The 17,670-nt window shown below is 42.9% G+C and overlaps 1 protein-coding gene across 1 annotated transcript in view; it reads left to right on the top strand.

Annotated features, from left to right (window-relative positions):
- LOC148480778 (sodium-dependent proline transporter-like) overlaps window positions 1-17,670 on the top strand; it is a 128,539-nt gene that overhangs the window by 97,366 nt on the left and 13,503 nt on the right. The window contains exons 6-12 of the mRNA XM_088453874.1: window positions 11,877-12,015; window positions 12,460-12,594; window positions 12,760-12,863; window positions 13,253-13,377; window positions 13,843-13,955; window positions 14,384-14,518; window positions 15,919-16,018. Of these exons, the coding sequence (XP_088310000.1) occupies window positions 11,877-12,015; window positions 12,460-12,594; window positions 12,760-12,863; window positions 13,253-13,377; window positions 13,843-13,955; window positions 14,384-14,518; window positions 15,919-16,018 (851 nt within the window). The remainder of the gene's footprint in view (window positions 1-11,876; window positions 12,016-12,459; window positions 12,595-12,759; window positions 12,864-13,252; window positions 13,378-13,842; window positions 13,956-14,383; window positions 14,519-15,918; window positions 16,019-17,670) is intronic.

Here is a 17,670-nt window from a genome sequence, read left to right as displayed (position 1 = left end):
TCTCTCTATATAACATTGCATATACAGCTCTCTCTATATATATATAACATTGTATATACAGCTCTCCTATATAACACTGTATATACAGCTCTCTCTATATAACATTGTATATACAGCTCTATATATAACATTGTATATACAGCTCTCTATATAACATTGTATATACAGCTCTCTATATATAAAACATTGTATATACAGCTCTCTATATAACATTGTATATACAGCTCTCTATATATAAAACATTGCATATACAGCTCTCTATATATAAAACATTGTATATACAGCTCTCTATATAACATTGTATATACAGCTCTCTATATATAAAACATTGCATATACAGCTCTCTATATATAAAACATTGCATATACATCTCTCTATATATAAAACATTGCATATACAGCTCTCTCTATATATATAACATTGTATATACAGCTCTCTCTATATATATAACATTGTATATACAGCTCTCTCTATATAACATTGTATATACAGCTCTATATATAACATTGTATATATAGCTCTCTCTCTCTATATAACATTGTATATACAGCTCTATATATAACATTGTATATACAGCTCTCTATATAACATTGTATATACAGCTCTCTCTATATAACATTGTATATACAGCTCTATATATAACATTGTATATATAGCTCTCTCTCTATATAACATTGTATATACAGCTCTCCTATATAACATTGTATATACAGCTCTATATATAACATTGTATATACAGCTCTCTATATAACATTGTATATACAGCTCTCCTATATAACATTTGTATATACAGCTCTCTCTATATAACATTGTATATACAGCTCTCTCTATATAACATTGTATATACAGCTCTCTATATAACATTGTATATACAGCTCTCCCTCTATATATAACATTGTATATACAGCTCTCTCTATATATATAATATTGTATGTACAGCTCTCTATATATAACATTGTATATACAGCGCTCTCTATATAACATTGTATATACAGCTCTCTCTATATAACATTGTATATACAGCTCTCTCTCTAGATATAACATTGTGTATACAGCTCTCTCTATATAACATGGTATATACAGCTCTCTCTATATAACATTGTATATACAGCTTTCTCTCTCTCTCTCTCTCTCTCTCTCTCTCTCTCTCTATATATATATATATATATATATAACATTGTATATACAGCTCTCTATATAACATTGTATATACAGCGCTCTCTATATAACATTGTATATACAGCTCTCTCTCTATATATAACATTGTATATACAGCTCTCTCTATATATAACATTGTATATACAGCTCTCTATATAACATTGTATATACAGCTCTCTCTATATATAACATTGTATATACAGCGCTCTCTATATAACATTGTATATACAGCGCTCTCTATATAACATTGTATATACAGCTCTCTCTATATAACATTGTATATACAGCTCTCTCTCTATATATAACATTGTATATACAGCTCTCTCTCTATATATAACATTGTATATACAGCTCTCTCTCTATATATAACATTGTATATACAGCTCTCTCTCTCTATATAACATTGTATATACAGCTCTCTCTCTATATATAACATTGTATATACAGCGCTCTCTCTCTCTCTCTCTCTCTCTATATATATATATATATAACATTGTATATACAGCTCTCTCTCTCTATATATAACATTGTATATACAGCGCTCTCTCTCTCTCTCTATATATTTATATAACATTGTATATACAGCTCTCTCTCTATATAACATTGTATATACAGCTCTCTCTCTATATAACATTGTATATACAGCGCTCTCTCTATATAACATTGTATATACAGCTCTCCTATATAACATTGTATATACAGCTCTCTCTATATAACATTGTATATACAGCTCTCTATATAACATTGTATATACAGCTCTCTATCTATATAACATTGTATATACAGCTCTCTCTATATAACATTGTATATACAGCTCTCTCTCTATATAACATTGTATATACAGCTCTCTCTATATATAACATTGTATATACAGCTCTCTCTATATATAACATTGTATATACAGCTCTCTCTCTATATAACATTGTATATACAGCTCTCCTATATAACATTGTATATACAGCTCTCTCTATATAACATTGTATATACAGCTCTCTCTATATAACATTGTATATACAGCTCTCTATATAACATTGTACATACAGCTGTCTCTCTCTATATAACATTGCATATACAGCTCTCTCTATATATATATAACATTGTATATACAGCTCTCCTATATAACACTGTATATACAGCTCTCTCTATATAACATTGTATATACAGCTCTATATATAACATTGTATATACAGCTCTCTATATAACATTGTATATACAGCTCTCTATATATAAAACATTGTATATACAGCTCTCTATATAACATTGTATATACAGCTCTCTATATATAAAACATTGCATATACAGCTCTCTATATATAAAACATTGTATATACAGCTCTCTATATAACATTGTATATACAGCTCTCTATATATAAAACATTGCATATACAGCTCTCTATATATAAAACATTGCATATACATCTCTCTATATATAAAACATTGCATATACAGCTCTCTCTATATATATAACATTGTATATACAGCTCTCTCTATATATATAACATTGTATATACAGCTCTCTCTATATAACATTGTATATACAGCTCTATATATAACATTGTATATATAGCTCTCTCTCTCTATATAACATTGTATATACAGCTCTATATATAACATTGTATATACAGCTCTCTATATAACATTGTATATACAGCTCTCTCTATATAACATTGTATATACAGCTCTATATATAACATTGTATATATAGCTCTCTCTCTATATAACATTGTATATACAGCTCTCCTATATAACATTGTATATACAGCTCTATATATAACATTGTATATACAGCTCTCTATATAACATTGTATATACAGCTCTCCTATATAACATTTGTATATACAGCTCTCTCTATATAACATTGTATATACAGCTCTCTCTATATAACATTGTATATACAGCTCTCTATATAACATTGTATATACAGCTCTCCCTCTATATATAACATTGTATATACAGCTCTCTCTATATATATAATATTGTATGTACAGCTCTCTATATATAACATTGTATATACAGCGCTCTCTATATAACATTGTATATACAGCTCTCTCTATATAACATTGTATATACAGCTCTCTCTCTAGATATAACATTGTGTATACAGCTCTCTCTATATAACATGGTATATACAGCTCTCTCTATATAACATTGTATATACAGCTTTCTCTCTCTCTCTCTCTCTCTATATATATATATATATATATATAACATTGTATATACAGCTCTCTATATAACATTGTATATACAGCGCTCTCTATATAACATTGTATATACAGCTCTCTCTCTATATATAACATTGTATATACAGCTCTCTCTATATATAACATTGTATATACAGCTCTCTATATAACATTGTATATACAGCTCTCTCTATATATAACATTGTATATACAGCGCTCTCTATATAACATTGTATATACAGCGCTCTCTATATAACATTGTATATACAGCTCTCTCTATATAACATTGTATATACAGCTCTCTCTCTATATATAACATTGTATATACAGCTCTCTCTCTATATATAACATTGTATATACAGCTCTCTCTCTATATATAACATTGTATATACAGCTCTCTCTCTCTATATAACATTGTATATACAGCGCTCTCTATATCTAACATTGTATATACAGCGCTCTCTATATAACTTTGTATATACAGCTCTCTTTCTATATATAACATTGTATATACAGCTCTCTCTATATATAACATTGTATATACAGCTCTCTCTCTATATATAACATTGTATATACAGCGCTCTCTCTCTCTCTCTATATATATAACATTGTATATACAGCTCTCTCTCTCTATATAACATTGTATATACATCTCTCTCTCTCTCTCTCTCTCTCTCTCTCTCTCTCTCTCTCTCTCTCTCTCTCTCTCTCTCTCTCTCTCTCTCTCTCTCTCTCTCTCTATATATATATATACACACACACACACACACAGTCAGGTCCATATATATTGGGACATTGACAGAATTTTCATATTTTGGCCTCTATTCACCACCACAATGGCTTTGAAATGAAACAAACAAGATGTGCTTTAACTGCAGACTTTCACATTTAATTTGAGGGTAATTACATCCAAATCAGGTGAACGGTGTAGGAATTACAACAGTTTCAATATGTGCCTCCCACTTTTTAAGGGGCCAAAAGTAATGGGACTATCAACTCAAAAGCTATTTCATGGACAGGTGTGAGCTATTCCCTCGTTATTTCATTATCAATTAAGCAGGTAAAAGGTCTGGAGTTGATTCTAGGTGTGATATTTGCATTTGGAATCAGTTGCTATCAACTCTCAATATGAGATCCAAAGAGCTGTCACTATCAGTGAAGCCATCATTAGGCTGAAAAATCAAAACAAACCCATCAGAGAGATAGCAAAAACATTAGGTGTGGCCAAATCAACTGTTTGGAACATTCTTAAAAAGAAAGAACGCATCGGAGAGCTCAGCAACACCAAAAGACCCGGAAGACCACGGAAAACAACTGTGGTGGATGACAAAAGAATTATTTCCCTGGTGAAGAAAAACCCCTTCACAACAGTTGGCCAAATCAAGAACACTCTCCAGGAGGTAGATGTATATGTATCAAAGTCAACAATCAAGAGAAGACTTCACAAGAGTGAATATAGAGGGTTCACCACAAGATGCAAACCATTGGTGAGCCACAAAAACAGGAAGACCAGATTAGAGTTTGCCAAACAACATCTAAAAAAGCCATTACAGTTCTGGAACAACATCCTATGGACAGATGAGACAAAGATCAACTTGTACCAGAGTGAGGGGAAGAGAAGAGAAGGAAAGGAACTGCTCATGATCCAAAAACATACCACCTCATCAGTGAAGCATGGTGGTGGTAGTGTCATGGTGTGGGCATGTATGGCTGCCAATGGAACTGGTTCCCTTGTATTTATTGATGATGTGACTGCTGACAAAAGCAGCAGAATGAATTCTGAAGTGTTTCGGGCAATATTATATGCTCATATTCAGTCAAATACTTCAGAACTCATTGGACGGCGCTTCACAGTGCAGATGGACAATGACCCGAAGCATACTGCAAAAGCAACCAAAGAGTTTTTTAAGGCTAAAAAGTGGAATGTTATGCAATGGCCAAGTCAGTCCCCTGACCTGAATCCGATTGAGCATGCATTTCACTTGATGAAGACAAAACTGAAGGGAAAATGCCCCAAGAACAAGCAGGAACTGAAGACATTTGCAGTAGAGGCCTGGCAGAGCATCACCAGGGATGAAACCCAGCGTCTGGTGATGTCTATGCGTTCCAGACTTCAGGCTGTATTTGCCTGCAAAGGATTTGCAACAAAGTATTAATAAGTGAAAGTTAGATTTAGGATTGTTTAGTTTGTCCCATTACTTTTGGCCCTTTAAAAAGTGGGAGGCACATATAGAAACCGTTGTAATTCCTACACCGTTCACCTGATTTGGATGTAATTACCCTCAAATTAAATCTGAAAGTCTGCAGTTAAATCACATCTTGATGGTTTCATTTCAAAGCCATTGTGGTGGTGAATAGAGGCCAAAATATGAAAATTCTGTCAATGTCCCAATATTTATGGACCTGACTGTGTATATATATATATTATATATATATATATATATATATAACATTGTATATACAGCTCTCTCTCTATATAACATTGTATATACAGCTCCCTCTATATATAACATTGTATATACAGCTCTCTCTATATATAACATTGTATATACAGCTCTCTCTCTATATAACATTGTATATACAGCTCCCTCTATATATAACATTGTATATACAGCTCTCTCTATATATAACATTGTATATACAGCTCTCTCTGGTAATTCTGTTAGCAGCGATGCTCCATGAAAACTTCTTGCGCAAATACTATGGCCCCATGTAACAACGTACCCGATACCAGGGAAATATTCAGCTTAGTATGGCAGTGATACTAATGAATATGCCATTGGTATATAACATTACTGACTCCTCCGGCGAGGTACAGCCACCGCCCCTTCCATGGCGGCATCTTCCGCGCTGTTGCTGCCAGTGACAGGCTGCTGTGTCAGACGCACGCACGACGAACAGTCTGCGCATGGTGCCGGCAGGGACCCTACAGTGCCTGGAAGGCTGTTGCTGGGTCCCTATTGCCGGAAATGGGGACCATGGGACTTATTCATCAACACAATAAATTGCCTGGTAACCATGCGGAAACGCTAGTTACCGGCCCATTACATACGGCCCCCGATGATGAATAGGGCCCTACATCACTCATCTATAGATGGGGAGAGCGGTACAGTGACAACAGCCGTAATCTTGTTTGTTAAATACTGAAAGGATGACGTAACCAGTATAGCGAGCGCTGAAGGGGTTATGTCTTGTTGTTAAATGGGACCCTAAGTGGGTTATCCAGGCTGGGTAATAATACGCCATAATTACCCCGCTATGTGCGCAGTCCACATTATGCGGGGTACCAATGAAATATTAAACTTGAATGAGTCTCCCCCATTATTATATCCTGCCCTCTGTCTATCGCTCCATGTGATGCTCTGTCTATGGGGATGATTCCGATCCTCTGCGATGTGCTGCATATGATGCTCTGTCTAGGTATGGGGATGATTCCGATCCTCTGCGATGTGCTGCATATGATGCTCTGTCTATGGGGGATGATTCCGATCCTTTGCGATGTGCTGCATATCATGCTCTGTCTATGGGGATGATTCCGATCCTCTGCGATGTGCTGCATATGATGCCCTGTCTATGGGGATGATTCTGATCCTCTGCGATGTGCTGCATATGATGCTCTGTCTATGGGGGTGATTCCGATCCTCTGCGATGTGCTGCATATGATGCTCTGTCTATGGGGATGATTCCGATCCTCTGCGATGTGCTGCATATGATGCTCTGTCTATGGGGATGATTCTGATCCTATGCGATGTGCTGCATATGATGACCTGTCTATGGGGATGATTCTGATCCTCTGCGATGTGATGCATATGATGCTCTGTCTATGGGGATGATTCTGATCCTCTGCGATGTGCTGCATATGATGACCTGTCTATGGGGATGATTCTGATCCTCTGCGATGTGCTGCATATGATGCTCTGTCTATGGGGATGATTCCGATCCTCTGCGATGTGCTGCATATGATGCTCTGTCTATGGGGATGATTCTGATCCTCTGCGATGTGCTGCATATAATGCTCTGTCTATGGGGATGATTCCGATGCTCTGCGATGTGCTGCATATGATGCTGTCTATTGGGGTGATTCGGATCCTCTGCGATGTGCGGCATATGATGCCCTGTCTATGGGGATGATTCCGATCCTCTGCGATGTGCTGCATATGATGCTCTGTCTATGGGGATGATTCTGATCCTCTGCGATGAGCTGCATATGATGCCCTGTCTATGGGGATGATTCCAATCCTCTGCGATGTGCTGCATATGATGCTCTGTCTATGGGGATTATTCTGATCCTCTGCGATGTGCTGCATATGCTCTGTCGATGGGGATGATTCCGATCCTCTGCGATGTGCTGCATATGATGCCCTGTCTATGGGGATGATTCCAATCCTCTGCGATGTGCTGCATATGATGCCCTGTCTATGGGGATGATTCTGATCCTCTGCGATGTGCTGCATATGCTCTGTCGATGGGGATGATTCCGATCCTCTGCGATGTGCTGCATATGATGCCCTGTCTATGGGGATGATTCCAATCCTCTGCGATGTGCTGCATATGATGCTCTGTCTATGAGGATGATTCCGATGCTCTGCAATGTGCTGCATATGATGCTCTGTCTAGGTATGGGGGTGATTCCGATCCTCTGCGATGTGCTGCATATGATGGTCTCTCTATGGGGAAGATTCCGATCCTCTGCAATGTGCTGCATATGATGCTCTGTCTAGGTATGGGGATGATTCCGATCCTCTGCGATGTGCTGCATATGATGCTCTGTCTAGGTATGGGGATGATTCCGATCCTCTGCGATGTGCTGCATATGATGCTCTGTCTATGAGGATGATTCCGATGCTCTGCGATGTGCTGCATATGATGCTCTGTCTAGGTATGGGGGTGATTCCGATCCTATGCGATGTGCTGCATATGATGGTCTGTCTATGGGGATGATTCCGATCCTCTGCAATGTGCTGCATATGATCTGTCTATGGGGATGATTCCGATCCTCTGCAATGTGCTGCATATGATGCTCTGTCTATGGGGATGATTCCGATCCTCTGCGATGTGCTGCATATGATGCTCTGTCTATGGGGATGATTCCAATCCTCTGCGATGTGCTGCATATGATGCTCTGTCTATGGGGATTATTCAAATTCTCTGCGATGTGCTGCATATGATGCCCTGTCTATGGGGATGATTCTGATCCGCTGCGATTTGCTGCATATGATGCTCTGTCTAGGTATGGGGATGATTCCGATCCTCTGCGATGTGCTGCATATGATGCTCTGTCTAGGTATGGGGATGATTCCAATCCTCTGCGATGTGCTGCATATGATGCTCTGTCTATCGGGATGATTCCGATTCTCTGAGATGTGCTGCATATGATGCTCTGTCTAGGTATGGGGATGATTCCGATCCTCTGCAATGTGCTGCATATGATGCTCTGTCTATGGGGATGATTCCGATCCTCTGCGATGTGCTGCATATGATGCTCTGTCTATGGGGATGATTCCAATCCTCTGCGATGTGCTGCATGTGTTGCTCTGTCTATGGGGATGATTCCGATCCTCTGCGATGTGCTGCATATGATGCTCTGTCTATGGGGATGATTCCCATCCTCTGCGATGTGCTGCATATGATGCCCTGTCTATGGGGATGATTCCCATCCTCTGCGATGTGCTGCATATGATGATCTGTTTAGGTATGGGGATGACTCCGATCCTCTGCAATGTGCTGCATGTGATGCTCTGTCTATGGGGGTGATTCTGATCCTCTGCAATGTGCTGCATATGATGCTCTGTCTATGGGGATGATTCCGATCCTCTGCGATGTGCTGCATATGATGCTCTGTCTATGGGGATGATTCCAATCCTCTGCGATGTGCTGCATGTGTTGCTCTGTCTATGGGGATGATTCCGATCCTCTGTGATGTGCTGCATATGATGCTCTGTCTATGGGGATGATTCCCATCCTCTGCGATGTGCTGCATATGATGCCCTGTCTATGGGGATGATTCCCATCCTCTGCGATGTGCTGCATATGATGATCTGTTTAGGTATGGGGATGACTCCGATCCTCTGCAATGTGCTGCATGTGATGCTCTGTCTATGGGGGTGATTCCGATCCTCTGCGATGTACTGCATATGATGCTCTGTCTATGGGGATGATTCCGATCCTCTGTGATGTGCTGCAAATGATGCTCTGTCTAGGTATGGGGATGACTCCGATCCTCTGCAATGTGCTGCATAAGATGCTCTGTCTATGGGGGTGATTCCGATCCTCTGCGATGTACTGCATATGATGCTCTGTCTATGGGGATGATTCCGATCCTCTGTGGTGTGCTGCATATGATGCTCTGTCTATGGGGATGATTCCGATCCTCTGTGATGTGCTGCATATGATGCCCTGTCTATGGGGATGATTCCATTCCTCTGCGATGTGATGCATATGATGCTCTGTCTATGGGAATGATTCCGATCCTCTGCGATGTGCTGCATATGATGCTCTATCTATGGGAATGATTCCAATCCTCTGCGATGTGCTGCATATGATGCTCTGTCAATGGGAATGATTCCGATCCTCTGTGATGTGCTGCATATGATGCTCTGTCTATGGGGATGATTCTGATCCTCTGCGATGTGCTGCATATGATGCTCTGTCTAGGTATGGGGATGATTCTGATCCTCTGTAATGTGCTGCATATGATGCTCTGTCTATGGGAATGATTCCGATCCTCTGCAATGTGCTGCATATGATGCTCTGTCTATGGGGATGATTCCGATCCTCTGCGATGTGCTGCATATGATGCTCTGTTTAGGTATGGGGATGATTCCGATCCTCTTCGATGTGCTGCATATGATGCTCTGTCTATGGGGATGATTCCGATCCTCTGCGATGTGCTGCATATGATGCTCTGTCTAGGTATGGGGATGATTCCGATCCTCTGCGATGTGCTGCATATGATGCTCTGTCTATGGGGATGATTCCGATCCTCTGCGATGTGCTGCATATAATGCTCTATGTGGATGATTCTGATGCTCTGCCATGTGCTGGATATGATGCTCTGTCTATGGGGGTGATTCCGATCCTCTGTGATGTGCTGCATGTGATGCTCTGTCTATGGGGATGATTCCGATCCTCTGCGATGTGCTGCATATGATGCTCTGTTTAGGTATGGGGATTATTCTGATCCTCTGATGTGCTACATATGATGCTCTGTCTAGGTATGGGGATGATTCCCATCCTCTGTGATGTGCTGCATATGATGCTCTGTCTATGGGGATGATTCCCATCCTCTGCGATGTGCTGCATATGATGCCCTGTCTATGGGGATGATTCCCATCCTCTGCGATGTGCTGCATATGATGCTCTGTCTAGGTATGGGGATGATTCCGATCCTATGCGATGTGCTGCATATGATGCTCTGTCTAGCTATGGGGATGATTCCGATCCTCTGCGATGTGCTGCATATGATGCTCTGTCTATGGGGATGATTCTGATCCTCTGCGATGTGCTGCATATGATGCTCTGTCTATGGGGATGATTCCGATCCTCTGCGATGTGCTGCATATGATGCCCTGTCTATGGGGATGATTCTGATCCTCTGCGATGTGCTGCATATGATGCTCTGTCTATGGGGATGATTCCGATCCTCTGCGATGTGCTGCATATGATGCTCTGTCTATGGGGATGATTCCGATCCTCTGCGATGTGCTGCATATGATGCCCTGTCTATGGGGATGATTCCGATCCTCTGCGATGTGCTGCATATGATGCTCTGTCTATGGGGATGATTCTGATCCTCTGCGATGTGCTGCATATGATGCTCTGTCTAGGTATGGGGATGATTCCGATCCTCTGCGATGTGCTGCATATGATGCCCTGTCTATGGGGATGATTCTGATCCTCTGTGATGTGCTGAATATGATGCTCTGTCTAGGTATGGGGATGATTCCGATCCTCTGCGATGTGCTGCATATGCTTTGTCTAGGTATGGGGATATTTCCAATCTTCTGCGATGTGCTGCATATGATGCTCTGTCTATGGGGATGATTCCGATCTTCTGCGATGTGCTGCATATGATGCCCTGTCTATGGGGATGATTCCTATCTTCTGCGATGTGCTGCATATGATGCTCTGTCTAGGTATGGGGATATTTCCAATCTTCTGCGATGTGCTACATATGATGCCCTGTCTATGGGGATGATTCCTATCCTCTGCGATGTGCTGCATATGATGCTCTGTCTATGGGGATAATTCCGATCTTCTGCGATGTGCTGCATATGATGCCCTGTCTTTGGGGATGATTCCGATCCTCTGCGATGTGCTGCTGGACATCACCTGCACATTATTGCTTATTGCGCTAAGGGATCTTTGCTCCTTTTCCTGTGTCCCCTGTGGGGTGCGAGATAAAATGATCGAGGATACATCGCCACAGAGTTCTGTCGCCACCGCTACAGGCGCACCCCATGGTGCATCGCAGATAACGGAGTCACCCCCCCATAGCTCCTTTCTGCTCTCTGTAATCTGACGCCCCCTCTGGTTGCAGTGAGAAGGTGCTGGGAGTTGTACACAGCTCTGGTCTCAGTGATCCGGGTCCCGTGCGCTGGGAACTTGCTCTGTGCCTGCTGGCCGCCTGGATCATCATCTTTCTCTGCACCTTAAAGGGAATCCGCAGCTCTGGGAAGGTGAGTCTGTCACCCCCATTATCCTGGTTCCCCCTATTACCCCTGTTCTACCAGTCACCCCTGTCAAATCCATCACCTAAGTCATCTTTCACCCCCATTACCCGACCCCATAATCCAAATCCTCACCACCACCCCATGTCATCCTAAGCGCCCCATTATCTCTATCACCTTTATTACCCCATAATCACCATCTACTCTGTCATTCGCTACATTATCCCAGTCACGTCCATCACCCCCATCCACCGTCACCATTACTATCCCCATCATACCCATCACCCTATCAGCCCAATACCCTGATCTGGTACCTCGCCCTACGAGTGGCAGTTACCTGCCTGGCCCTCGGAGATGAGGGATAGACGTCACCCATGTATATAATATTCCTCTGTAGCATATTGAGTACATAAGCAGATGGATTCAGGTTTATTCTCTTTATGTTCTCCCCAGATTGTGTATTTTACAGCCACTTTCCCGTACCTCGTCCTCATTGTGCTCATCATACGGGGGGCGACTCTGGAGGGGTCTATAGACGGGGTGAGATTCTACCTGTCGGCCGACTGGGAGAGACTGAAGAGTGCTCAGGTATTTACCATGTACTGTATAAATTACCCTATTTCTATCGTCCATATAATAACTGCAAATATTAAGGATCCCCCAAGTGCACTAAAGAGGCATCGCAGCAGATATCCCTACGTTTGTGTCTCCAAATGCATTGATCTGTTGGGATCTTTGCTCCCTATGTTACAGGTGTGGAACGATGCAGCATCCCAGATATTCTACTCCCTGGGGATCGGCTTTGGGGGACTGCTGTCTATGGCCTCGTACAATAAGTTTGATAATAACGTTATCAGGTGAGTGACGATATAATAATAGATCTGGGTAGAGGACCGTTATTCACCAGATAATGTACCAGAGGTGGCAGACCATGCCCACCATGCCCCAACCTGTGGCCCTCACCATCACATGACACTAAAGCCGGGAGAGCCCACTGACCACCTCACTCTCTCCTGGCTACTACAGAGCAGTCCCAACATAATAACATGCAAACCCCAAAAATCTGACACCCCAGCAAAAAGCAAGCGGAACAGACCAGATGGGCCTCCGGGTTCTCTCCCGCTACAGAATTCTATGTCCTTCATGGGTTTTGCGATGCGACGTTCGGACGGTCGCAGTGATTTTGATGCAGTGACGCGGTGGCCCGTGTGTTCTGGCTCTCACCCCTTGTCTGTCTGTCACTCAGGGACACCCTGGTCATCGCCATCGGAAATTGCTGCACCAGCTTCTTCGCGGGATTTGCCATTTTCTCTATCTTGGGTCACATGGCCTGGAAAAAGCAGGTTCCGGTGGGCGAGGTGGCGGACTCCGGTAAGAACGCACAATATATTATGGCGGTAACCTCTGATTATTAACCTGGCAGTGACCTCTTCTTAGGGAATAGCTGTCCCTGATCCATGACCCTCCTCCTGGTGGTCTCGCAGGATTTGTCACCAATATCTGGGCATCACTGACGCTAATTTGGATGAGGCACATGCTGGATGACGTACCAGTCTGCTACTATACCATCATTATGATGGGAATCCTCATTACGTTATATGTCCATGTTCAGTGAAGGTGGAGTCCCTGGACCAGATGTCGCAGACTAATGTTAGAGTATTTGGATGAAAGCCCTCTTGGAGAATAGCGCTATATAAATATAATTATTATTATCACGCTGGTGTTTTATTATTGATGAGCAGTACAGATAATGAGGTATATAGGCTGTATACATACTGTCGCCCCCTATCCCGTACATTGGCAGCATCCGGGTAACCCGCCTTTTTGTCCTGGTAGGTCCTGGCTTGGCATTTGTTGCTTACCCAGAAGCCCTTGCACTCCTGCCTGGCTCAGCCTTCTGGTCCATCCTGTTTTTTCTGATGCTCTTCACTCTAGGAGTGGACACTCTGGTAAGTAGACTCACTGAGTGCACCCTAAGATTCCTGCATCCAACCACAGTAAAGAGCTCACAGAGGTTTTTTTTAATTGCTATCTTACTATAATATAACCTGTGAGAAACTAGCAAATGACTTATCTGATATATTGGAATTTGTTGTTAATAACCTTAGAGCATCGTATGTCTATACTATCTATATGTCTATAATATGTAATGGCTGGTGGCCCACGGGCTGTATTTCCCCTTCCTTAATAGCCCAGTCACCATTGGTTCTATATACAACACCGTATCAGTAGGATCTGGCCAGTAGATGTGGAGTTTTCTGTCCACTATGAGTGAGGGACCTCTCACACGCATCATTGCTCTATCACTTATATACATATAAAGGGGTCTGGTGGTGGTCTCTGTGTCACTTACTCCATGCTCTCTCTCCCCAATAAGTTTGGGAACATGGAGGGGATCGTGACTGCCATATTGGATGAGGTCCCATATCTCAAGGAATGGAAGAGGAAGACAATGTTCCTGGGAGCTCTGTGTCTGTTCTTCTACCTGATGGGGCTGCTGCTGGTCACAGAGGTGAGACCCCAGAGAATGTACCAGGAGATGAGGGGGCTGGAACATATGGTGGGGCTACTGCTGGTCACTGAGGTGAGACCCCAGAGAATGTACCAGGAAATGAGGGGGCTGGGACATATGATGGAGCTGCTGCTGGTCACTGAGGTGAGACCCCAGAGAATGTACCAGGAGATGAGGGGGCTGGGACATATGATGGGGCTGCTGCTGGTCACAGAGGTGAGACCCCAGAGAATGTACCAGAAGATGAGGGGGCTGGGACATATGATGGGGCTGCTTCTGGTCACAGAGGTGAGACCCCAGAGAATGTACCAGGAGATGAGGGGGCTGGGGCATATGATGGGGTTACAGCTGGTCACTAAGGTGAAACCACAGAGAATGTACCAGGAGATGAGGGGGCTGGGACATATGATGGGGCTGCCCATGGTCACTGAGGTGAGACCTCAGAGAATGTAACAGGAGATGAGGGGGCTGGGACATATGGTGGGGCTGCTGCTGCTCACTGAGGTGAGACCCCAGAGAATGTACCAGGAGATGAGGGGGCTGGGACATATGATGGGGCTGCTGCTGGTCACAGAGGTGAGACCCCAGAGAATGTACCAGGAGATGAGGGGGCTGGGACATATGATGGGGCTGCTTCTGGTCACAGAGGTGAGACCCCAGAGAATGTACCAGGAGATGAGGGGGCTGGGGCATATGATGGGGTTACAGCTGGTCACTAAGGTGAAACCACAGAGAATGTACCAGGAGATGAGGGGGCTGGGACATATGATGGGGCTGCTGCTGGTCACTGAGGTGAGACCTCAGAGAATGTAACAGGAGATGAGGGGGCTGGGACATATGGTGGGGCTGCTGCTGCTCACTGAGGTGAGACCCCAGAGAATGTACCAGGAGATGAGGGGGCTGGGATATATGATGGGGCTGCTGCTGGTCACTGAGGTGTGACCCCAGAGAATGTACCAGGAGATGAGAGGGCTGGGATATATGATGGGGCTGCTGCTGGTCACAGAGGTGAGACCCCAGAGAATGTACCACGAGATAAGGGGCTGGGACATATGATGGGGCTGCTGCTGGTCACTGAGGTGAGACCCCAGAGAATATACCAGGAGATGAGGGGGCTGGGACATATGATGGGGCTGCTGCTGGTCACTGAGGTGAGATCCCAGATAATGTACCAAGAGATGAGGGGGCTGGGAAATATGATGGGGCTGCTGCTTGTCACTGAGGTGAGATCCCAGAGAATGTATCAGGAGATGAGGGGGCTAGGACATATGATGGGGCTGCTGCTGGTCACAGAGGTGACAGAAGACCATGAGTCGGATAGCCTGGGGTATGTGACTGGTACTCATTGGTGAAGTGATACTGTAGACATGACCATATTAGACTCTGTTCTTCCTCCGCAGGGCGGCATTTACTGGTTCACCCTGATAGATTCATACAGTACCAGCTTTGGCCTAATCATCATCACTCTTTTCATGTGCCTCGGTATAGCCTTCTTCTATGGTAAGTACCTGGACCACATCCATAGTGGTCTTTAAACCATACAAAAAATACAGATGATATTGGGAACAAGGACATGGTGGGTTTGCTGAGCTCACGTTCTATCCATGAATTATAAGCGCCAAACCAGAAGATGATACCAGGGGTGGATTGGGATGGAAAGCCAGCCCGGGAAATTTCTGCAGCAGCCCTAAATGGGAGGAGTTGGAGTCTGCGAAGGGGGCAGGATCTGATGACATATCTAAATGGATCGGATGGTATATAGGGGGCAAGTGGAGGAGAGGCAGCAAGAAATCTCAGAGAGAGATTGGGGAAGGTAGAGAAACAAGCGAGAAAGATAGAAAGAGAGACGAAAGCAGTTTTTTTCTTCATCAGTTATCAATGTACAATCCCATCTCCTCTATATAATAATAATAATAATAATAATAATAATAATAATACCACATATCAGTGTATGCTGGGGGCTTTTTTATTCACCCTCACATCACTGTATAGTGCCTTCACCTCAATATAATATTAATACCACATATCAGTGTGTGCTGGTGGCTGTGTTATTCCCCATTCTAAATCACTGTACTGTCCCATGTCACCTATAAAATAATAGTACCACATATCAGTATGCTTGGAGCTGTATTATTCCCCCTCATATATCACTGTACAGTACCTTCTCCCCTATATAATAATACCACATATCAGTGTGCACTGGGAGCTGTGTCCCCCCCCCCTCTCATATATCACTGTACAGTTCCCTTCTTCCCTATATATTAATAACAATACCACATATCAGTGTGTGCTGGGAGACGTGTTATTTCCCCGCATATATCAGTGTACAGTCCCCTCCCCCCTATATAATAATACCACATATCAGTGTGTGATGGGAGCTGTGTTATTCCCCCTCATATATCACTGTACAGTCCCCTCTCCCCTATATAATAATACCACATATCAGTGTTTGATGGGAGCTGTGTTATTCCCCCTCATATATCACTGTACAGTCCCCTCCATCCATATAATAATAATACCACATATCAGTGTGTGCTGGGAGCTGTGTTATTCCTCCTCATATATCACTGTACAGTCCCCTCTCCCCCTATATAATAATACCACATATCAGTGTTTGATGGGAGCTGTGTTATTCCCCCTCATATATCACTGTACAGTCCCCTCTCCCTATATAATAATAATACCACATATCAGTGTGTGCTGGGGGCTGTAGTATTGCCCCTCATATATCACTGTACAGTCCCCTCCCCCCTATATAATAATACCATATATCAGTGTGTGATGGGAGCTGTGTTATTCCCCCTCATATATCACTGTACAGTCCCCTCTCCCCTATATAATAATACCATATATCAGTGTTTGATGGGAGCTATGTTATTCCCCCTCATATATCACTGTACAGTCCCCTCCATCCATATAATTATAATACCACATATCAGTGTGTGCAGGGAGCTGTGTTATTCCTCCTCATACATCACTTTACAGTCCCCTCTCCCCTATATAATAATACCACATATCAGTGTGTGATGTGAGCTGTTATTCCCCCTCATATATCACTGTACGGTCCCCTCTCCCCTATATAATAATACCACATATCAGTGTGTGTTGGGAGCTGTGTTATTCCCCCTCATATATCACTGTACAGTCCCCTC

This window comes from Taudactylus pleione, unplaced genomic scaffold (assembly GCF_031769625.1).
Source record: "Taudactylus pleione unplaced genomic scaffold, aTauple2 ptg000597l, whole genome shotgun sequence".
Classification (NCBI taxonomy): Eukaryota; Metazoa; Chordata; class Amphibia; order Anura; family Myobatrachidae; genus Taudactylus; species Taudactylus pleione.
Note: the sequence above shows the minus strand (reverse complement) of the source record. Positions and strands in the feature narration are given on the sequence as shown.